Source organism: Micropterus salmoides, unplaced genomic scaffold (genome assembly GCF_014851395.1).
Source record: "Micropterus salmoides isolate LMB-PRFRI ecotype aquatic unplaced genomic scaffold, ASM1485139v1 Ms_hic_scaffold_5, whole genome shotgun sequence".
NCBI lineage: Eukaryota > Metazoa > Chordata > Actinopteri > Centrarchiformes > Centrarchidae > Micropterus > Micropterus salmoides.
Window position 1 is genome coordinate 8094921 of NW_024044237.1, and position 23254 is coordinate 8118174.

At 40.9% G+C, this 23254-nt stretch overlaps 1 protein-coding gene across 1 annotated transcript in view; it reads left to right on the forward strand.

Moving 5' to 3' along the window:
• ccdc142 (coiled-coil domain containing 142) overlaps window positions 1-21240 on the forward strand; it is a 34903-nt gene extending 13663 nt beyond the window's left edge. Inside the window, exons 9-15 of the mRNA XM_038699675.1 lie at window positions 4587-4739; window positions 4958-5072; window positions 7696-7873; window positions 16233-16343; window positions 16935-17035; window positions 18469-18631; window positions 20855-21240. Of these exons, the coding sequence (XP_038555603.1) occupies window positions 4587-4739; window positions 4958-5072; window positions 7696-7873; window positions 16233-16343; window positions 16935-17035; window positions 18469-18631; window positions 20855-20963 (930 nt within the window). The 3' untranslated portion in view covers window positions 20964-21240. The remainder of the gene's footprint in view (window positions 1-4586; window positions 4740-4957; window positions 5073-7695; window positions 7874-16232; window positions 16344-16934; window positions 17036-18468; window positions 18632-20854) is intronic.
• The last annotated feature ends 2014 nt before the right edge of the window (window positions 21241-23254 follow it).

A 23254-nucleotide genomic window follows, 5' to 3' on the forward strand; every position in this document is an offset into this window, starting at 1 on the left:
TAAAGCTGAACTGAATTGATTTGATTCTCTAATTTCAGTATATTTGGTACATTGGGTTAAGAAGTGCAACTCAGTCTCTGCATCCCCTAGACTGCAGTGCAAGCACAGCCTCTCCTCTCTGGGCAGCCAGGTCTGCCTGTGTCTGCCTTTTTTGATGGCGAGGCTGTGCTCACTGATTCTGTACGCTGTCAGGGTTTTCCTGTGTTTTAGTCTTTTTAGTGTGCTCAGGTAAGCAGTAGTTGTATATTTGTGTTTTAGGACCGAATTGCGTTGTAGTTTGTGTTGTGTTGTAGTGACTTCTTTCCAGTGCTTTATGTAATTTTCCTTTTCAGTGGCGGTGATTTTGTTGGGTCTGATGGTCCTGGCTAGTGTGTTGCTGTCCTGAGCCCCTGTGATGTGAGCTGGTGTTAAACCACTGAGTCCCCGGGGCGAGTTGGTTCAGTGGGCTCCTTCTTTTTTCCAGCTCTTGGCTTTTTAGAGCTGTGTAGTGGAGTGAGTGTGAATCACTCATTTTTAGTTGTTGCCAGGTGTTTGAATGCTCTTTTTTGCATTTTGATAATAATTGTTGGGCATTTTCCTCTGGACCCAGAGGATACTCTTGCAGACCTCTGCATGCAGGTGCAATGCAGTTTCATTTTGTGAATGGACCCCACAACTCACAGCCATAAAGTGCAATGGGTTCAATAATTGATGTAAATAGTTTAATCCACGATTGAATTGCTAACTCTAATTGGAATGACCTCTTGATGGCATAAAATTCTCTTCTTGCCTTTTCTGTAAGTTCCTTCACAGCCAAGCCAAAGTGTCCTGTTGAACTGATAGTTATGCCTAAATAAGTGTAGTTGTTTGTTAAATTTTGATGTTGCCAATTGTAAAATTGTTGGTGTTTCCCTGTAGCCTGGAGTGTTTTTGAAAGATTAAAACTTTGTTTTTTGGTGGATTTATTTTCAGTGCCCATGTTTGACAAAATATTTTGAGTACATCCATGCTGTGCTGCAAGCCCTGTTTTGTTGGTGACAGTAAAACCAAATCATCTGCGTAGAGTAAATACTTGATTTTAGTGTCCATCAGAAAGAGTCCTGGAGCTGTAGAGTTTTGTAATTCAATTAAATTATTATATAGTGCCAAATCACAACAGTTATCTCACAGCGCTTTTCATAAAAGAGCAGGTCTAGACCGTACTCTATTATGTTATTTACAGAAGCCCAACAATTCCCACCAAGAGCAAGCACTAGGCGACAGAGGCAAGGAAAAACTTCCTTTTAAGAGGCAGAAACCTCAAGCAGAACCATGGCTCAGGGTGGGCGGCCATCTGCAAGAGAGGGCAAGAGAGGAACAGAGAGAAAGAGAGAGAGAGGGATGGAAGGAGAGAGAGAGAGGCAGCATACACAATATACACACAGAGGTACAGTACAATAATCGCAATGTTAATAATTATAATTACAATAGGACTAGTAACAATAGTCGTTGCAGCAGAGGGTGTCGAGCAGGAACACGGGGCAGCAGGTAACTCGCAACCACAGATCCAGACTCCACAGCTCCAGAGCCAGAAACACCTGCAGGAAGTGATAGGAGGAGAGAGGAGAGGGACGAGAAAGCTCAAGACTATGGGAAAGGGAAGAAGTCGAGTTAGTAACATGCATTAATGGGATGAGGTTGCATACAGAGGGAGAGAAAGTGGAGGAGAGAGGAGCTCAGTGCATCATGGGAAATCCCCCGGCAGTCTAGGCCTATAGCAGCATAACTAAGGGATGGTTCAGGACTCACCTGAGCCAGCCCTAACTATAAGCTTTATCAAAGAGGAAAATCTCAAACCTACTCTTAAATGTGGAGATGGTGTCTGCCTCCTGAACCCAAACTGGAACCTGGTTCCACAGGAGAGGAGCTTGGTAGCTGAACGCTCTGGCTCCCAGTCTACTTTTGGAGACTCTAGGAACCACAAGTAACCCTGCATTCTGGGAGCGCAGTGCTCTGGTGGGGTAGTAAGGTACTATGAGCTCTTTAAGATAAGATGGTGCCTGACCATTAAGAGCTTTGTGGGTAAGAAGAATGATTTTAAATTCTATTCTGGATTTTACAGGAAGCCAATGCAGAGAAGCTAAGACAGGAGAAATATGATCTCTTTTCCTGGTTCCTGTCAGAATACATGCTGCAGCATTCTGGATCAGCTGAAGAGTCTTAATGGAAAAAAGGTGGTCCTTGAAATTTGCTTAATGTGAGACATAAACGACATGTCCTGATCAAAGATAACTCCAAGATTCCTCACAGTGGTGCTGGAGGCCAGGGCGATGCCATCAAGGGAAACTAAATCTTTAGTTAAGGTGTTTGCCAGCTTGTTAATGTAGATGTTGAATAGTTTAGGACTCAAACTGCAGCCCTGTCACACCCCCCTCAGTTGGTGGGAAGTTTGACTGCACACTTACTGCTGGAGGACAGAGATTTAATAACATCATACAGTTTCCCCCTTGTTTAACAGTATAAATTTGCTGTCCCCTCAATAACACATCACACAACCATTAATGTCTAAACCACTGGCAACAAAGTGAGTACACCCCTAAGTGAAAATGTCCAAATTAGGTATTTACACTCACTACTTAACATTGTAGCAAAGTGTCATTTCTTCAGTGTTGTCACTAGGGGTGTAACGGTACACAAATCACGGTTCCGCATGTACCTCGGTTTAGAAGTCACGGTTCGGTTTATTTGTTTGGTTTATTTTTCGGTACAATAAGGGGTTGGATAGCAAACTTGATTATATAATATATAAATTAAAAAAGAATAATAAATAAAATACTGTTGAAAACTACTACTAAGTTCTCCACTAAATTAAATATCAAAACAATACCACATATAGCTAATAAAATATAATAAAAAATATAAATAAATATGGATTACAGTGCAGCATTCTCTTCTTCTTTTATACCGTCTATGAGCATTATCAATTCCAACTAGAAGGCCTGCTCAGATAAAAAAAAACTTTTACGATGTCTAAAGTCTGGCGTTTGCACTGTGCTCGTATTTGTTTTTTTCATTTGTCACAAAGACGTTCTCATTCATTGAGAACATTAGTGAGTTATCAAGTTTGACGTGTTGCCAGAAACATACCTGATCAGTACTGAGAAATGTCAGCCCACTGCTTTCATCTTATTGACTTGTCTTTGTCTGTTGTTGTATTTCTATTAGGAAACCGAAGTGTTCCCAAAAAGGAGACTTTAACAACAAGGGAGGGTCTTCAAGCTCTGGCTTCTCTGCACTGGCCATGATGCTCAATTCGCTAGTTAGCAAGAGGCTTTTATTTTATTAAGGGTCCAAGCCAGCGGAGCGGGGAACCCTATTGTAATCATTCTCGTTTAATTCCACTACTGCAGCCTAGATGGTAACTGCTAGGGATGCCATTATTAGGGGCACTATATAAGCATGACCATCTCTGGACCAAGCTGATAAAATTTGTAGAGGAAAGTTTGATAAAAATATTTGCTAAAACGCTAAAAACAGGAAGTGACATCATATCTTAGGTTTGGAATGGCCGATCAGCACCAAACTTGAGGACCTTATGTGCCATGCTACCCTGGATGGGCTGTGCAAAATTGGTGCAGTTAGCCCCTAGTTGGCGCTATTCAAAAAAATATCCCTATGACTTACATTAATTTTTTATCTCCGTAACTACAACTCCGATTGATATCAAATTTGGATAATTTGTTCCCCATGGGCCCCTGATGATACCTGAAAACTTGGATGCAATTCGGGCTAAAGGTGGCACTATAATCGAAGCTCAAATACCGTGGAAAAACCCCATTCATTTCAATGGGATGTCGAACCAACGCACATTTTGCCTCATAACTACTATATCTCACAATCATAAACCTTATGTCTACGTGTTTAGGGGATACTGCCAGTTCCTATGGTATAGGACACGCCTCTGTGCGATGACGTTTTCATTTCTCTACATCCCAAAAACTGGAAAACATATTTTAATTAACTCCCCGAATCCACAAGTTTACATGTTCCATTAGTTTCCAGGGAGATACTGATTTTATATAGTGACTTTGCTGCTGTAAACTTTACTTTTGTTGCTGCTCTGAAAACAGTTTGTTATAATAAAATATAAAATTTGATTACTGTTCTGAAGTTATTCTTTTTTAAATAACATATTTTTAAAAGGCAATTATTTAGTAATGAAAAACCAATAAGAGTGTAGATAAAGAACAGAATCAATAAATAATATCAATAAATAGTATCAAAAAATAATATCAATATTAACAATATAAAATAAATGCAAATGGAAAAGACAAGACCTACAATGAAGTGATCCTACTAACAGATTGATATATCGTATTCCCCTGTGCCGTAGAACTCCATTTTTGTGTGAAAAGCATTAAGAAAAACCTAAAGTAGCCATGCGGACCCCAAACAGACCACTTAAGTGATTGATTAGGGCTATCATTGTATTTCTGGCCACCAGTCCAATATGAACTTGCTTTTTATCTCAGTTTTTACTTTTTAGTGCTGAAATCAAGTCAGCATCAGTTTGATAAAGTGTGTGTGTGTGTGTGATGTATTTGTATTTTATTTCTTTGTCTCTGCAGGTGCTGAGAGGGTCTTTAGAGATTATGGTGCATCGGACTAAGTCCCTAATGATGGATTCAGACAATGACCATCATTCCACTCTTCATGACCACAACCAGCTTCTGCTGAGACAGCAACTTGAAGCACTTGACAGGGCTGTATCTATGCTGCAGGTGACCTGTCTGATTTATTCTACAGGTCTTACAGGTCTTAGTTAGTTTACACCTGCTTTATCAATGGGCTAGAAATGTGTAATGCATTTATATTGTTGGATTAATTCTTCTTATAAGACTTATAACAACGAGATGAGCATGATTGTGGCATTGTGCAAACCAAAGAATGTAGATGTCATCTGATTCTGATTCCACTGCTCTGTGTCATTGTCCATCAGACCTTCTCTTGTCTAGTGCTGAAGACCTTTTCCAGGGACTGCAAGAGGATTTCAGGGGTGATCTTTGAACAGACCATGCCTTCTTCTGGACACTGGAGTCCCAGCCTCAGGGCAGGTACTGAACTCTGACTGTTATTAATGGAGAAGACATAAACTCAGACAACAGATATTTGCTGAACCCCAACGACTCAGAAAGATATGTTAAAGGAATACATTATATGGGCTGTTGTATGTCCGTCATCCATCCATCGTCAACCACTTATCCTGCGTACAGGGTCGCAGGGGGGCTGGAGCCAATCCCAGCTGAGATCGGGTGAAAGGCGGGGTGCACCCTGGACAGGTCGCCAGTCTATCGCAGGGCTGTTGATGTTAATTTTGGAATGGCCCTCCCTTCATTTCATCACCCAAAGCCACTGAAAACCTGGCTTCGAGCCAGTTAGCCCGGAAGTACTTAACACCTAAAGTTTAGTGCTGCTTTGCTGCATGCATGTTCTATTCCTCAGTCATCCAGAAGTTCACTTCATGACTCTTTATGGTCATTTCTAAATGTTAGGGTTTGAATGGGATCACATAAAGTTAGTAAAGTAAAGCAGTGCAGCTTTTTCCAGGTAGTCATGCTGAGCGTGCCGTGAACAGCTGCAAGCAGATGGCACAGTGCGAGTGAAAATCAGGGAGGCAGTTTTACAGGCTCAGGCAGCACTTAGACACAAGGATGTTGTACGACAGGTACAGAGCAAAGGGGGGGTTGGATTGAGTTGAACAGCCTTAATGGGGCAAAGCAAAGTAATAGGCAGGAGGAAACTGGTTATAGAGGAGAGTCTCCAATATCTTTGTCAATGGTTAGGCGAGGATCCAACATGTCCTTTGTGTTGAGGTATAGTTTAAAGAGGTGGTATTATGCTCATTTTCAGGTTCAAAATCTTAATTAGGGGTTGTACCAGAACAGGTTTACATGGTTTAATTTTGAAAAAAACACATATTTTTCTCATACTGCACATTGCTGCAGCTCCTTTTTTCACCCTGTGTGTTGTACGCTCCGCTCTTGAGCTACAGAGTGATGCATCTTACTTGTACAAAATCTTTGTTGGGAGTTGCACATGCACAGTTCCCAGGTAAGGACTACTAGCCAATCAGAAGCAGAGAAGGGCGGGTCATAAGAAACAAGGTAGTGTGATCCAAATCAAAGCCGCTTCAGACTACGACCGTAACCTAGAAGATGGTATAAGTTACTCAAGTCCACAACCACACAACATCATTGTTCCACATCTTACCATTAGGACTAAACGTTGAACTGTTGCTGGTGTTCTGAAGATCTATGCTGCCTTGCCAACGTAATGACAACTGCTGCGACGTAATGTTCAGTGCGACACATACACCAGCGATCCACACAGCTCTTAAAATATATACAGTCTACGGTTAAAACGTTTAAACATTCCTCAGAATGTAAAGACAGATAAGCGGTATGAAAACTTTCCAGCTGTGTTTTCCTCTGCCGTTGTTGCTGTGTGACGGCGGGAGCAGAGGGCTCTGTGAGCGGGCGGCTGGCCGCAGCCACTTGCGGAGCTCCTCAACTCCGGAAATATTCAAGCACATTTTTGTTCCGCCATCACTTTTCATAAAACTGTCAATATTCGAAATCTACACAGCTGATTTCTCACCTCAAAACTTCTCAGAAGTGGATTTAGTGATTAAATTCCATACGAAACTGTAAAATATAAAACTTTCTGTTGCTGGCCTCTGTCTGGCACGCGCAATGATGATGCAGTGAATAGTGAATATTCTCTCTGACCAATCAGCAGTCTGTCATGTTTTCACGTTACATTTTAGTATCCCTCAGCTCGCTTAGAACCTCGATGGAGGTAAGGTGCTACGAAAAAAAGTACCTGGAAGCAGGTACAGGTACAACATTTCTACAATGGAAAAACAAACAAAGGCTAGTCGAGCCAAAGGGCCTCCGCTCAGACTAGCTTTGTTTGAGGGCGTGCCTGACCCCGCTAGCCGCTTGGCAAGCCTTATGACGCGTTTTCATTGTGACGTCACAAGTAAAGGAAGTGAAGGGCTGGACTACAAACGAGCTGTTTTCAAGCGGTTCAGAGCAGAGCTTTCTGTGGGAGATGGGAACTCCCTTTGGGCTGGAGTTTGGGCTTTTTCACTTTGCAAACCTGTTACATGCACAAAAAAGATATATAACTCAATAAAGGAGAGGGAAAAAGCCAAAAGCATAATACCACCTCTTTAACTTAGTATATGAGCTAGTATATCAATACTATATCTTGAATATCTGCTGAATTTATATCCGAATGTAAAATAAGCAGTAGCATCTGCTGAGAGCAAGCAATTAGAAGTAACCTCACTGGATGCAAAATGAGAAAAACTCAGGCAGCAAGCAATTTTGAACAAGCATGATCTAGGGCAGCTAAGGGCAGGAAGTGATGATGGAAAATGAAAACAGCTTATAAAGGAGACGGTGCCCACTAATCTCAGAGCAGATTTTGTGTGCTAAAAAACACTGTGCATTCAATGCAGCTTAAAGCTAGGTTAGGTCAGGGTTAGAGAACAGCGTTCCCTCTCAGAGGGCCCAGTAGATTTATGACGGCACAGCCTGGTCCCCAGTGCAGGGCCCGGTCATAGGACAAAACATTTAACAAGAATACTGGGCTTCCAAAGGAGTTCTCACCCAATGTTTTGGTCCATTTCACTGTGAACTGATCATTCTGTGTTTCTCTGTTGGTGCACAGGTTTTCCCAGCAGTCCCAGTGAGTATGCATCTCTTGCAGCTCAGACTGTGGTTGGTCAGGTTTTAGAGGGTGTGGCACCATTGTCTGATGATGCCCGTGTCCAAGCACTGAGTATAACAATGACAGCTTTCATGGAGGCATGGATGGAACACATCCTGAAACAGAAGATCAAATTCAGGTATGTTGTGGTCATGGCATCATACAGTGTCCACCACAGTGTTATCCACCAAGTCCATGACACCATTTAAAACAGACATTAAGAACTTTTATGGAATGGGGCACACTGTAGTAGTGTTGTAGTTAAGACCACCCAAACCGAGACCAAGTCATGACCAAGACCAGAGTGTATCGAGACCGAGACAAGACCAAGACTTTGAGGGACTGAGACCAAGGCTACATCCACACAACTATGTTTTCATTTTAAAACGCAGACCTTTTTCCACGTTCCAGACTAAAACGGTGAATCCGAACACCTAAAACTCCGGGGACAGCTGAAAATGGAAGACTTTAAAAATGACGACGCAGACACTCACATTTGGCTACCTGATTGGGTCATGCAAAGCTCTGTACTCCTGTGTTGCTTTCAGTAACAGTAACACCTCGTCTGTCAGTCCATGCAAAAAAATCTCTGTTGTGGTTCTTCGCCATTGCTATTCTTTGTTCGTCTGTAGTAGTAGGCTTTCTTCTTTCGCTGTATCTTCTGCAACTGTGGAGTAGACAGTCTGTTTCCTGTTTACACCAGCAAGTGCATTGCCAGTTTACGTGAATGGCCACTAGATATGCATTTCAGTCATTTTAATATAGACAGAAATCAATTCTGATACGCAGCTAAAACGCTGGAGTGGACGGAGATAGTTTTCATTTTAAAACTCTGTTTCAAACAAAAACGTAGTAGTGTGTATGTAGCCCAAGCCAAGACCATGACCAAAGGAGGGCGAGACCGTCTCAAGACCAAGATCAGTGTCCCACACTACATGACACACAATAAAATGTGGAATGTGATCATACAGGGTACCCACGGGGTCTTAAAAGTATTGAATTTAATATTCTCAAAATGAGGCCTTAAAAGTATTGAATTTCATTTACAAAGTCTTAAATTTTGTTAACGAAGGTCTTAATTTTTGTCCTTTCGTAGAATTAAATAAATACTGTAACATCATAAAGAGCTGTCAAATGTATAAATGTTTTGTGTGTGTTATGTTACAGTTGACTACTTGACCACTCAGCTGACTGTCAGCTCTACACTAACTTGCCACCACTCTCCTTACAGAGCAGTGTCATCATTATTTTAGCCACTTTTCACAGTTACCTTTGTATACTGTTAATAGTATTTGCTGTTCAATTTTGTATTGTATTGTATTGTTTGTTTTGATCATTCCAATAGCCTAATCACCTTAGTGTTTTTAGAAATCGAGTTACCTTAGCCAGTTATCCTTGTTGGCTACTAAAATGAAGAAAAGCATTGTCAAGCTTCTAAGGAGATCCGTCAGCGCTACAGAGTTTTGTCAGACCCTCTCTGTGAGCTTTCACTCCATACCTGCAGGAAAACCGGGAGGGGGGTATGGGGGAGAAAAAAAGACGAGAGACAACCAGCCGAACAACAGCAACAAACAGTACTGAAAAGAAAACATATGCGGGAGGAAAATAGTCAAGCAGAACAAACAAAATGACACAGCACAGCAATTCGGAAGTGTAATAATGACAATTAGTTAAAATAATAAACTCGATGAAAAGCATAAATAACAACGCAACTATCAGTTTGGCAACCACAGACAACCCAAATTCGTGTGTAGATCCTGGAATGGAATAAAGTTACAGTCCTGAATGACATGCTCTAAATGTCTTATCTCTTTATTGTACCACAATGGGGATTTTAGTTTTTTCTTATTTTGCAGGATGTCAGGATTGTTCCAGATTGGAGTAAGTCTGCATGGGATAGGTGAAGACCTAGATATTGTGAGAAATTCCCACCAGTCTGCTAGGGATGTGCTCATGTTAATTAATACTTTTAAAGCAGGTATGATGTTTGAAACTGGAGCTGATGAATGACATATCGGAAACTTTAATTTCTTTACAGAATGTTTTTTATATGGCCGTCCATGAGTTGTCCAGTGTGCTCTGATTGATCCATTTTAAAATATATTGTAGTGCGTTTTTAAACTGATTCGTGGGGGTTTATTTTTCCACAATAATTTAGAGATATTTGAGTCCAGTAATTTAAACCAGACAGCAGAGGGCTGGGTGCATAACGTTAAAAACAGGTAATTGATTTTAATTAGGACCATGGTGGTGACTCCTCCCTTGAGTGATATGGGCAATTTTGTCCATCGCACAAGTTCATCCGTAGAGGCATGTAGTTTATCCCTTTCAGTTCTGACAGCCTGGAGAAAATATTGACACCCTGATATTTAATATTCCCTGACTTTAGCGGTGTGGTAGATATACTCTGGAAATCACACATTACAGGTAAAACTATGGATTTACTCCAGTTAATGGAGCAGTCTGAGATGGATGAGAATTTATCCATAAGTGTGATTGTCTCAAAGAAAAGTTTGTGAGTTTAGGAGGAAAAGTAATACATCTGCATAAAGGCTTATCTTGTGGTGTATATTTTCTGTTTGAATTCCTTTCATTTTTAAGAGCTTTATTATTCGGTATATGTAACAGGGCTTCGTGGAGTGTAGCTATTGAAACAAATAAATCCAGAGCCCTGATCTGTTCATCATCTAACCTTGGCAAATCTGTATTGTTCAGAAATACATCGATGGCTGGATGGATCAATTTGTGATGTATATAAGGTTTTATAAAAATCTCTTTTTCTTTATTCAATTGTAATTGGTTGGCTAAGAATCTGCTGGATTTATTGGCATGTTCAAAGTTCTGAGCCTGTGCACTCAACTTTATTGCTCGACCATGGCGAGGCCTGTTGTGGAAGCTGTCCTGTTTAATCACTGTGTGGTCTTGGCCACTGTGCTGCATCTCAGTTTCAGGGTCTTGGCAATCTTCTTATAGCCTAGGCCATATTTATGTAGAGCAACCATTCTTTTTTTCAGATCCTCTGAGTTTTTTGCTATGAGGTGCCATGTTGAACTTCCATTGACCAGTATGAGGGAGTGTCAGAGCATCAAATTTAACACACCTGCTCCCCATTCATACCTGAGACCTTGTAACACTAACGAGTCACATGACACTGGGGAGGGAAAATGGTTGATCCATCTCCAATAAACCTCCTTCTTATCAGGAACAGGACTTAGCGTCGCTCCAGGACCTCTCATGGAAACTGGTCGTTCACGCTGAAGTTTGTTCCTCTCAGCTCTCTGCCGCTGCTTTTAACCAGTTCCTTCTGCTTGAAGTGTTCAAACTTCGCAACGATGGGCCTGGACCTCTGATTTTCCGGCTGCTGTCCTTCCAGGCGGTGAACCTGGTGGATGCTGATGTTCTTCACGGTGTCCACGGGAGCTTCATCTGATTTTGAATGAAGCGTTTTACTGTCTCTTCTGGGACGTCGTCCGCCTGCCCCAGGATACCTGAGATGACCAGATTGTCCCGCATACTGTGAGCCTGGAGATTGATGATCGTTTCTCTAATGTTTTTATTTTCCATGGAGACCCCTGTCATTCCCTCTGTGAGAGATTTTACTGAACCTCGTTCACCTTCGTTTTCCACTGCAAGTTCAGCCAGTTTCTGGCTGAATTCCAGGGATTCCCGTAGAGCCTGAATCTCTTTGTGAAGGACTTCCACCAAAATAATCAGGCATCAAAGCTGAACAGTTTCTTGTTTGAGTCCAGGATGTCTGCGAACTCACTGCTTTGCGTGGAGACAGCTACAGGTGAGTCTTCAGTGCGGTTTCTCTTGGGCTTCCCCATGACTAAGGGGACCAAAAACTCATCTTCGAGGTCCTCCAGAGCGATGGGATTGTTTTGATTGTTATTGGCTTAAATTTGCAGATTGTCCGATTAATAAAATGTTTGTTTAGCTGCGCGCCACCATGTTTGAATTGCACAAAGTCTCACGAGATTACACAAACGCTCATTGTGTCATCTTATCCTCACTGTCCATCTCTCTCTCACTCAGATATTTTTCAATTAAAATTCAATTGAATTCAGATTTTCACTGTGCAGTCTAAACCCATTGACAATTAAGTTGTACAAAGTTGTCCCATTGGTAGCGTTGGAAATATATGATTTGCAAGAAACAGGAAGTTGTTATAACTTCAGCGTACATCTCACATCTGCACCAAACTTTACATTTATAATAATATTCCTGCCCTGAACACATCCATATGCCAACATTCACTCAAAGTCATAGTGCCACCTGCTGGCAACAGGAAATGACACGATTTCCGCTGTGATGTACTACTCCAAGTAGGTTAGCCATATCAACTTTAAAACTGTCCCAGAAAACCCTCAACACATTGATGTTATGTTGTAAAGCTTGTGAGTTTTCCTTCAATGACATACCTGTCGCGTGGCAGTGAAGTTCAATGCTTTGCCGTTAAACAAGAGGTCATTGTTACTTCACTGTACATGCTCAATTCTATATCAAACTTGACATGCTTGATGGCGGTCCTGCATACAGAGGGAGAGAAAGAGGAGGAGAGAGGAGCTCAGTGCATTATAAGAAGTCCCCCGGCAGTCTAGGCCTATAGCAGCATAACTAAGGGATGGTTCAGGACTCACCTGAGCCAGCCCTAACAATAAGCTTTATCAAGGAAGAAAGTCTTAAGCCTACTCTTAAATGCGGAGATGGTTTCTGCCTCCTGGACCCAAGCTGGAACCTGGTTCCACAGGAGACAAGCTTGAAAGCTGAACCCTCTGGCTTCCATTCTACTTTTTCAAGTAAACCTGCATTTTGGGAGTGCAGTGCTCTGGTGGGGTAGTAAGGTACTATGAGCTCTTTAGCTAAAACAGGAGAAATGTGATGTCTTTTCCTGGTTCCTGTCATAACACGTGCTGCAGCATTCTGAATCAGCTGAAGAGTCTTAATGTATACTGATGTATACTGTATACTAAAGGAAGCATATTTAAAGTGAAGAGGATTGGTCCAAGCACAGATCCTTGTGGAACTCCATGACTAACTTTGGCGTGCATGGAGGATTCATCGTTAACATGTACAAACTGAGATCGATCTGATAAATAGGACTTAAACCAGCTTAGAGCGGTTCCTTTAATGCCAATGAAATGGTCCAGTCTCTGTAATAGGATCTAATGGTCAATGGTATCAAATGCTGCCCTAAGATCTAATAAAACCAGTACAGAGACAATCCTCAAATAAACTATTGCTATGTAGAAAGTCACACAACTGTTTGGTAACTGCTTTCTTAAGGATCTAGAGAGACATGGAAGGTCAGATATAGGTCTATAGTTTGCTAAAACATCTGGATCAAGGTTGGGCTTTTTCAGAAGAGGTTTAATTACAGCTACTTTAAAGTACTGTGGTACATAGCCTGTTGATAAAGACCGATTGATCATATCGAGTGAAGAAGTGCTGACTAAGGGTAAAACTTCTTTAAGCAGCCTAGTCGGGATGGGGTCTAAAGCTGCGTTTCGACCAAAGGAACTATACCCCGGAACTCACTGCGATTCTGTGAGAACATTATTAAATGTTCAATTTCAATACCATACACCAGAACAAGTTTGAGGATGTGGTTAACAGTGAGTCGGTTTATTAACACTTTGAATCTAATAGAGAGATAAACGCAGTACTAAGGCTGTCATTCTCAACGTCCACATGAATATTAAAATCCCCTACAATAATAACTTTGTCCGTTTTTAAGGACTTAAGTTGACAGAAACTCTGCAAATTCAGATAAGAATTCAGAGTACGGACCAGGTGCTCGGTACACTATAACAACTAGAATTGGTAGCAGTGATTTCCAACTTGGGTGTGAAAGACTAAGAACAAGGCTTTCAAATTAGTTATAATTTAGTTTATGTTTAGAGCTGATTAGTAGGCTAGAGTCGAAGATAGCTGCAACTCCACCTCCTTGGCCTGTGCCTCGAGGAATGTGAGTGTTAATATATTATATATATTCTCTCAGGTGAAAAGAAAGGGAGACAGCGCTCCGTGAGTGAACGGCAGGCGCTCTATGGATAGTAACCATGGCAACGGCTTCTATGCGCTACACAGCCGGAGCCTTTTTAACGTAAATTAAAATTATACATAGGCTAACTTAACCTAATAGCCCTGCATTTAGTCCTGATAACTATTTAGATTCTGGAAACTCAAACAGCAAGGATCAGTCTCTCTTCCAATGATTTGTGCTGCGCGTCGCGTACAAAAAGTTCAAGACAATTCAACTTCGGCAGCAGGCGGGCGTGTGCGTGAGGCGAGCACGACCGCGACAGTTTCACGGGAACGCATGCAGTACACCTTGTGCTCGACCACTTCACCTCACTGTAACAGGGAAACTTGGTACTGAACATAGACTGTTTCTGCTGCTCCCTGATAAAAGAAAAATGTTTCTGCTGATACCTGCTCAGAAAAAATCCCAAGAAAACTGGACTCTGATGGTAACTTGTTTTAACAAGCTAGATAAAAGGTAATTCCCTGGCAGTGGCAAATAGCTTTGGTTTAATATTTGATTTGATTACAATAATGTATAAGTTGAGATTTCTAAGAAATATTTTATTGCTACTGTGTAATGGGAATACTGCTGGTAAAAAGCACCTTATTTGTTTAGTGTTTGCAAACCACGTTATTGCACTTCTGTGTACATAGCAGTACTTTTAAATCAAAAGTGTGCAATACACTACAGTAGAATTCATTATTCAATTTTGCAAGTAACAATACGATTAATCGCAAGAAAATCATGCGATTAAAATCTTTTTATTTTTGCCTAATATTAATTCATTTACTAGTACACCTTTAGAGGAGAGAGATCTGATGTTTAAGAGTCCACATTTAATGATCCAATTCTTTTGCAGTGTTGCACTTGTGGTTTTAATTTTAGGTTTTTATGCACAGCTCCTCTTCTGTTTACCTTTGATTTAAATCATTTAAATGGTTGGGGGCAGACACTGTCACTATGGGGTTCTGACTAGGTAACTCCTGAAATGGAGGAGCAGTGTGTTAGACTGTGACTCTGCGTAGGGTTTTTGTTGGGTAACTGCTGAAATAGAAGGGCAGAGAAGTGTGTTAGACAGCGACTGCCTCCTGTTGTCAACTGTAGGTTGTTATGGATTTGGTCCACTAATAAACTTGGCAAGATTTAGCCAGCAGTTTCAAATAAGACTCGATGCCTGTAAACGGGGAAAAAACTTGAAAATTGAAGACTAGAGATGATACATTGGCCCCCCACATTTCATACAGCTGCATAAAATGTACATCAGGGGCTGCTGCTTTGAGATATTGTAGGGGGCGCTATTGAGCCATTTTTCCACAACCACGCTGCGCAACAATAGTAGACTATAAAGTTTTACAGTTTTCTGAGGTTGTAAGCATCCCTGACCATGTGAAAGCTAAAAAGTCTCACATTTTTGTCCCTATGGTTATAAAGTGTTATAAAAATATGCTTTTTTGAAATTTTGTAGGGGGCGCTATTGAGCCAATTTTCCACAACCATGCCCCCAAACCATATCAGCCAATGCACAACAACGGTTCTGATGAGTGTGCAAAGTCTTGTGAGGGTTTGACTATCCCTGGCCATGTAACTGCTAAAAAGGCTTTGGGGGGTGCTATAGAGCCAACATGCCCTCAGTCTTAAAAATGACATCAAATCGAAACATTACCAGTTTGAGACTGGCTGCAAAGGTTTGTAGCACTTTGAGTACATTAAAGGCCTCAAATATCCATCCATCCATCCATCCATCGTCAACCGCTTGTCCTGCATACAGGGTCTCAAATATCTGTTTAAATAATTGAATATGATGCAGGAAGCGCAACATGGCTTACTTCCTGTTGAGCAAAATGTCATTAAAAAGCAGAAATGTGGATTTTGCAATAAGACCAATAATCCCACCAAATATCATGAAAATCAAATAAACTTTTTCCAAAACGTGGTGTTTGTTTAGGGGCGCTATTAAGCCCCCTGGCCACACGCGACCCCAATCACTGCAGAACATTGGATTTCCCACCAGACCGGAGGTGTGTGCACCTCCGAGGATTTGAATATCCTAAGCAAAAACAATAGGTTCCTTGCACTTTGGTGCAACCTTTGGTTGGTTGACCATAAATATATAAGTTTATTCCAACACAAATCTGAAATCAAAGATCTTTGTACAGCTTGCATATGTGGAAACCGTCAGAACCACAAACGAGCCTCAGCTTTATATGGTACCTAATCCTTGACGAAATCATGTCATAAGGGAGAGGTAGACAAAGCGTCTGTGACTGACGGCCAAGGCCAAATTTCGTATCATTTACCTCAGCCAACAAACCACTATTTTGTCAACCTGCATTTGCACATGGTGACATTTAAATGTATGCTGTGTGTGTGTGTGTGTTTGCCTCTCCTTCAGTGTACATAACTGGGTTCCTGGTGCAGCAAGCTACTGATATATTCTTCCCCCCTGAGCAGTGTGTTTGTTGTTCCTCAGTGTGCAAGGAGCTCTGCAGCTGAAACAGGACTTTGATTCTATCCGAGAGTTGATCAGGTCAGACAAGTATGGGCTGTCAGCTGAACTCCACCAACGACTGCTGAGCCTCCGGTATCACAATCTGTTTTACATCCTGCCTTTTAGATAGCTATTCATGATGAACATCACCACACTGTAATGCAGCTTAAGTTTATCGAACAAGACCAGGCACATATATTGATTATCAACATAAGTGTTGTTTCATGTTTGTAATGAACTGTGAATGTTCAAGTGAATTGAATTAATGTGTTTCACTGTAGAGTAAAATCAGGCCTACATTTCTGTGAATGGTCACAGCTGTACTATCTACCACACATTTTTGAGACAGTTGCTATAGTGGGAATTGGCTCCAATTTTAAGTGTGCATTATTTTAGACCTGATCAAACTGTGCCTTCTTTTTGGTCACTGAACAAGCTATCCTCAAATACAAACATATGAAATAAAATTCACTTCTATATGTTGAGAATATAAAAAACTGAAACTTTGACTGAGCTGAACTACATTTACATTACATCTATTTATTCATATTGACATTTTCCAATATAGATTCCTTAAAAATGTAGTCTTAAAGCCATGTTCCTAATTTGGAAAGGCCAAGGTGAAGAGAACCTACACGCATGGTGATCATTTTCATACAACTTTTGGTAATCCTCTGTCTGCAGGGTTTTTCAGCAAGTGGATTCAGCAGTGGTATGTCTGCTCCAGCAGCCACAGGCCAAACCATACCTACAGTCCAGAGCCTGGGAGCCCTTCACACGCTGCTGTGAGTATTCATTTCAGCTCAACTGTATTTATATGTGTCAATTCATAACAGAAATGATCTCGTTGCACTTTTCATACATAGCAGGTCTAGACCGTACTCTTTGTAAAGTATCACACCAGTCAGTCCGAAAGTCAGGGAATCAAACAATGTTCAAAGTCTAGAACTTTATAACCTGGATAACACTTTCTGTTCATGATCATTTCAAGTAGAAGTTGGCAAACTGAAATCACATTTTATCCTTTGCTGTGGGTCATTGGGACTATTTTTTCTGTACAAAGTACTTGAAAATCACGTTCTTTGGATTATCATAAATAATGAGGTCACTGCTCCTGGAAAGGCAAGTTGCATTTAAGATTTTCAAATGTCATTTTTATGCTTGCTGCACAGGACTAGGGATGAACCGAATGTTCAATCACCAAAATTAATCGGCCGAAAATAGCAAAAATGGCACTTTCGGTGTTCGGCCTAGTAAGTCAAAAGACTGATTAAATTTAACCAAACAATTACGTTGACATGTTGGCAGTGTGGAAGCATTTCAAAGTGTCAGAGAAAGACGCTTTTGCAGACACTGTTCTGCTGAATTGTCTCCTAGCACATCCACTCCATCTGTGGCTGACTTCTTAGAAAAGGCAACAAACGGTCACAATGTAATTTACATTATCCGACCTTGGACCCACCCGCCATAGTCTGAGTAAAAAGCACATTTTGACCATGTAATTTTTTTTGGTACAAAAAAATGTGAATGTACTTTGTGATGGCAATTCGAGTTTTCAAATAAACATTTTAGGCAAACACTTGTCTTTCTGTGTCTTTCTGTCGCAAAGACACTCAGCCCTAGTACAGACAGCACATGTTGTAAAACAATGAAAGGCATGATCCCCTGGACACATCACATACATTTACCCAGTAGCCGATAAACCAGAGGCCCTCAGTGAATGACATTAATTATATGACTGTGGAGATGGTACTCATGGAATTGCCATTACAACTTGTTCGGTGTTTGGCAAATGTTTTCTTTATATTTGCCTTTGGCTTCAGCCAAGAATTTTCATTTCGGTGCATCCCTACACAGGACTTGTACATGACACTCACTGAATCTGTGGTAGAACAATCAGTGAATTGCAGTTTCTGACACATTCCCAACTCAGTTAACATTTGGACTCAGCTACATGCCATTTGTTGTTTTTAAGCCATTTGAGTGTATTTTTGGCTTTGTTTGGGTTTGTTGTCTTGTTGGAAATAAGCCGTCTTCCAAGTCTGTGTCAGACTGATTTCTGTATAACTGTAACATCACATGACTTCCAGTACCCTTCCAAGATCTTGCCCTCCTATGTCCACAACAGGTGGCTGCATCGCGCTCTGGACCCATGTTCTTTTGGGAAAACTCTGTGTCACAAGAAGCCAGTGGCAGTAACCCCTGTGTGTGATTTCAGGTCCAGCCAACAGCAGCAGAGACAGCATTGATGCAGTGGTGGGGAGCAGTATAACCAACCTGAGGGAGGGTGAGGACCCGGCTCAGTCTGATTCCGCAGTTGTGATCACTGACCTCCCTCCGGTGGACCCATCTACCCCCGAAGAACCCTACCTCGCTCCAAGGTACAATTTTACAACTTGACGATGTGGAGGCAGTTATTTCTCAGTGATTTAATTGGTGTCAGTGCTGTAAAGCTGTAATTCTTTATTAGTGTGAATGCTATGCAATAGTTATTGGTGTGAATGCTTTACAGCATTCACAACATATGTTCTTCTATCGATTCCGGAATTCTTTATTTTTATTATTGGTGTGAATGCTGTAAAGCATTCACAACATATGTTATTCTACAGCGAAATTCTTTATTATTGGTATGAATGCTGTAAAGCATTCACAACATATGTTCTTCTATCAATTCTGGAATTCTTTATTTTTATTATTCTTCCGCTCGTTTTTTTGCAACCTAATTAGTTCCACAGTTTTCAACGTAGAAATGTCATGCAAAGCTTAAAATATTCATCTCAATTAGGAATTGATTGCTTGTATTCAGAATTTTGATAACCTTCATACTTTTAAAGATATTCAAGGCATTTTTCCCCATTCAAGTGGATGGATGGAACCTTCAAAAGTCCCCATTTTCACCCATTTTCACACTTTTTCAAGGCTTTTCAACTGTTAACTACTCATTCATACTTTCAGCTACAAAGTCCATTCAAAATGGAAAAGTTTCCACATCTTTCCTTCTTTCTTCGTATTATTCAACTTTCAAATCCTATTCAAACACTTCAATCTATTCAACTTTCTTTTAAACTTTGTTACAATGAACGTCAATGAGAAAATCATTCAAACTCACTGATTCAACCTCTTCCCACCAATTCATACATTCATGTAGAAAAACCATTCCACCTTTAAAACGTTCACAAACCTTTGGAATCTTTCCAGTGAATTCAACTTTTTCACATATCTTATGCTTTTTACACAATGTCAATTCAAGTTCAAGTTTCATATCGTTTTCAGCCTGTTTTCTGAGTTTATAATGGGAGCAGATTGAGCGGAATGTTGGCAGCTAGAGGCAGAGGACCAACCGACATAATGGGAATTCACTTCAAAATCGCTGTATCGCCCACATTTTTCACTCTACATACGTAATTTTTTCACAAGTTGTAGGAAAACTTGATCTGACGATCATGTCCAACTTTGAAATTTTGACTTTCACAGCTGGTACAGTCGGCTTGAGAGTGAGAGGAGTCCCACTCAACTGTCACATAGACTCCCATACTAAAAAAGTTCTGCAGTTTCAGGAAAGAGGCAGAAAGGTGGACATTTCTATACTGCTGCTGTGAAGCCATTTTTGACAGTAGACACACCTCTGCTGTCCTCCCTGAACACCAATAGCTGCACCTCCAGTCACCAAACCACCAAGCTCCTGTAGTGTGCAGATGACACCACTCTCACTGGGCTCTTCTCTTGTGGGGGATCAGTCTGCCCACAGGTGGGAGATTCACCATCTGGGGTCCTGGAGCAGTCAGATCAATCTGGACATCAATGCTCTGAAGACAGTGGAGATGGGCGGGTAGTCCAGGAAGAGACCAGCCGCACCATCGCCATCAATCTGTGCAACTCCACACTCAACACTGTGGAGTCATTCTGCTCACCCAGAACCTCCAGCTGGAGTTGATACGCTTATGTCACCTTCATACTAATTACACGATTTCAAACTTTTCCAAATTTTCTTACCCCTTTCTAAATATTTCATGTCATGTCTTCAGAACACTTCTTTTTCTCACATTTCTTCAACTTCTTCATGGCTTTCAGCTAAAAACTACATTCAAACCTTAAAATGTTCCACATTTATCAGTTTATTCAACTTTAAAATCTTATTCATATTCTTTAGAACATTTCCCATGTTTCCAAGATTTCATAGTCCTTCAGCTACTTTCTGCACATTAAAGCCAGCAATGCAGTGTAGCGTCAGCTTTTCAACAGTCCTTAAAACCTTCCACATCTTTTGTACTATTCAAATTTGTTCAAGCGAGCAATTCAGTTTAGCGCAAGCCCTTCATCATTCCTAAAAACATTCCACTTCTTTCATACATTTGTACTATTCAACTTTTTTCAAGCCAGCAATTCAGTTTAGCGCAAGCCCTTCAGCAGACAGCATTCACACCGCAATTTCTTCAGGAAATGCTTTTCTAGTTTGCAATAGGTATTACTTTTAAGGCCTGTCCCCCTTAAAGTACCACTTAAGGTTCTGTGTTATTAGTATGTTTTGTCGGACAAAAGAAAAAACAATTGTGATGATGGAATTCACTAGTAAGAATTGTACTGCCTTTGTTTTGTGCTCCCAGTCTAGCTTTGGGTGCTGCTCAGCAGGAATGGTTGGACCTGAGGATCCACAGCAGCGCTCGTCGCTGGAGGCTGCCAGGACTGCAGTGTCTCTCCAAGTCTGAACCCTGAACACACAGAGATCTGACACACTCTCACACAGACATACATACACTTCACATTAATCTCTTTGGCTCTTTCCTTTACACATGGTAAGAACCATTCAGGAAAGATCCATTCATCAAAAGGTTTATTTTTGTATTTTATGTGTGATACCTCTGGAGGTTACTTTGAATGTTGCAAAACCTATTTATTTACTGATGTCATATTTGTGTTAATTAACAAATATTTGTTTTACCACTTGTCAGAAAACATTTTTATATTTCATAATAAAAATGTTTTTTATTCATGTTTCGTCATTATGGCTTCATGATTAAAAAAAATGCTTTGCACACACAACATTTTTTATGTGCATATGGTGCATTCCATACTTTGCTGTATGGCAATGAAATGGAGTCTGTCTATAAATGTTCTGTATATACCACTCAAAGCTCTTTACTCATTCATACACTGATGACCGGAGGCTAAGGTGCCAACTGCTCACTAGAAACAGAATCTCATTCATATACACACAGTGATGGCAGAGCAATTTAGGGTTCAGTGCCCAAACACACTTAGACATGCAGAGTGGTGGAGCCTGGGATGGAACCACTGACCTTCCTATAATGGACGACCACTCTACCCCTGAGCCACAGCTGCCCCATGAAATGCACCGTGAAAAATCGTGTTGCATCTTTGCTGCAGTGTTGGTGAACAACTCTCTCTAGCACTGGATTTAGATGAATTCAAGTCGGGGCCATAATGGTTTACAGGTTCTGGAAGCAGAAACACACTTAGACTAGGTGGTAGTGAAACAAAAAAAGGGTTTTATGCAAACAGAGAGAGGGGTTGATGGGAATGGCGATGAGGCAATCTTGCATGGGTATGCAGAGGGCATTATTTTTTTCCCTGCCATAGTTTAACAACTCTGTCTCTGACTGATTAGAACTCATTGCCTCCTTTAGTTAGGGTTAAGGCCCATTTATACTTGTGCGTAGGTGTGTCCGTCATTCTGCGATTACACCCCCAAACGCTAGTCGGCAGTAGCGCTGCAGCGTCCACCGTGTTGACTTTTGCCGGCCAAGCAGGCTAACTTCCATAAATGGGGTTAAAATTGTATATGTGCGGCTGGTGTAGCCTTTTCAAATGTTGTCGACCGAATGGATCACATTCTGATAGCGAAACGAGTCATTTCGCTCGGGTTGCGAAGGTCAAATATATTGATTCACTTGTGTTACAGCTGCCGTTTTGGCCGCTAGTAAATGTTACTTCAAAGTGCTGGGTACTTCCGGTCGGCTCTGCAGCATTGTGAGCCTTCCCAGCCGACCAATCACAGTGCTTACGGTCCGACTCGACTCGACGTGTAGTTACATATTTGAGGAGGTGCACGTCAGGCGATTCGACGCAGAAGTATAAATTACTCGTTAGGGTGGGGTTAGAAAACTGAACCTGTCGCCCATAATGGGAGACAGGAGGTCCACAGTCCATCCCTTGGAAGCCACCCCTCCTAACGTTCCAGGAAGCCTGGTACTGAGGTGTCTCACAAAAATATCGTGGTTAATTATCAAATGGGGAGCGATTACGGGAATACCCGTACCTCTTCCCGTAGCACACCACTGTCCATCCTCCATCATGAGCAAAGCCCATGATCCAAAAGTTGTTGTTAGTCTATACCAAAATAACAAAAAATAAGAAAATAAAAAATATGAAATAAGTAGACATTATTGTTTTATGTGTTTTTTTAACTTAAATTAATATTCAAAAATGAAAAGTTATTATTTATTAAATGTGATAATGTGCCTATTCGCGCAACGTTTCAACCCAGGTGGGTCTTCTTCAGGCGTAGGCACAAAAAACAAAGAAAGAGAAACTAACTGGCTTGCAGACTAGCAAAGATGTTGTCTCTTTGAAGGTCAGAGCTATGATGAGCAGGGGGCCCCCTGAAATCTATTTAAACCCTCCCTTGACTTTAACCCCATAAATGCCAGTGAATAGTTTTAATAGCCTACTGAAATGAATTAAATTGCTGTATAAATATGTAGTTATGTACGTTAGAAATTTCTCTAAAATATGTTTTAATCTATTATTTGATATTTATTGTTTTAATATATTTGTATATGTGTATATGCATAATATATATATATTATGAGTGTACTCTCAACATCAGATCCACCCAGGGCTGAGACTGAATTCAATTCAGTTTTATTTACATAGCGCCAAATCACAACAACAGTTATCTCACAGCGCTTTTCATAAAAGAGCAGGTCTAGACCATACTCAGTGATGTTATTTACAGAAGCCCAACAATTCCCACCAAGAGCAAG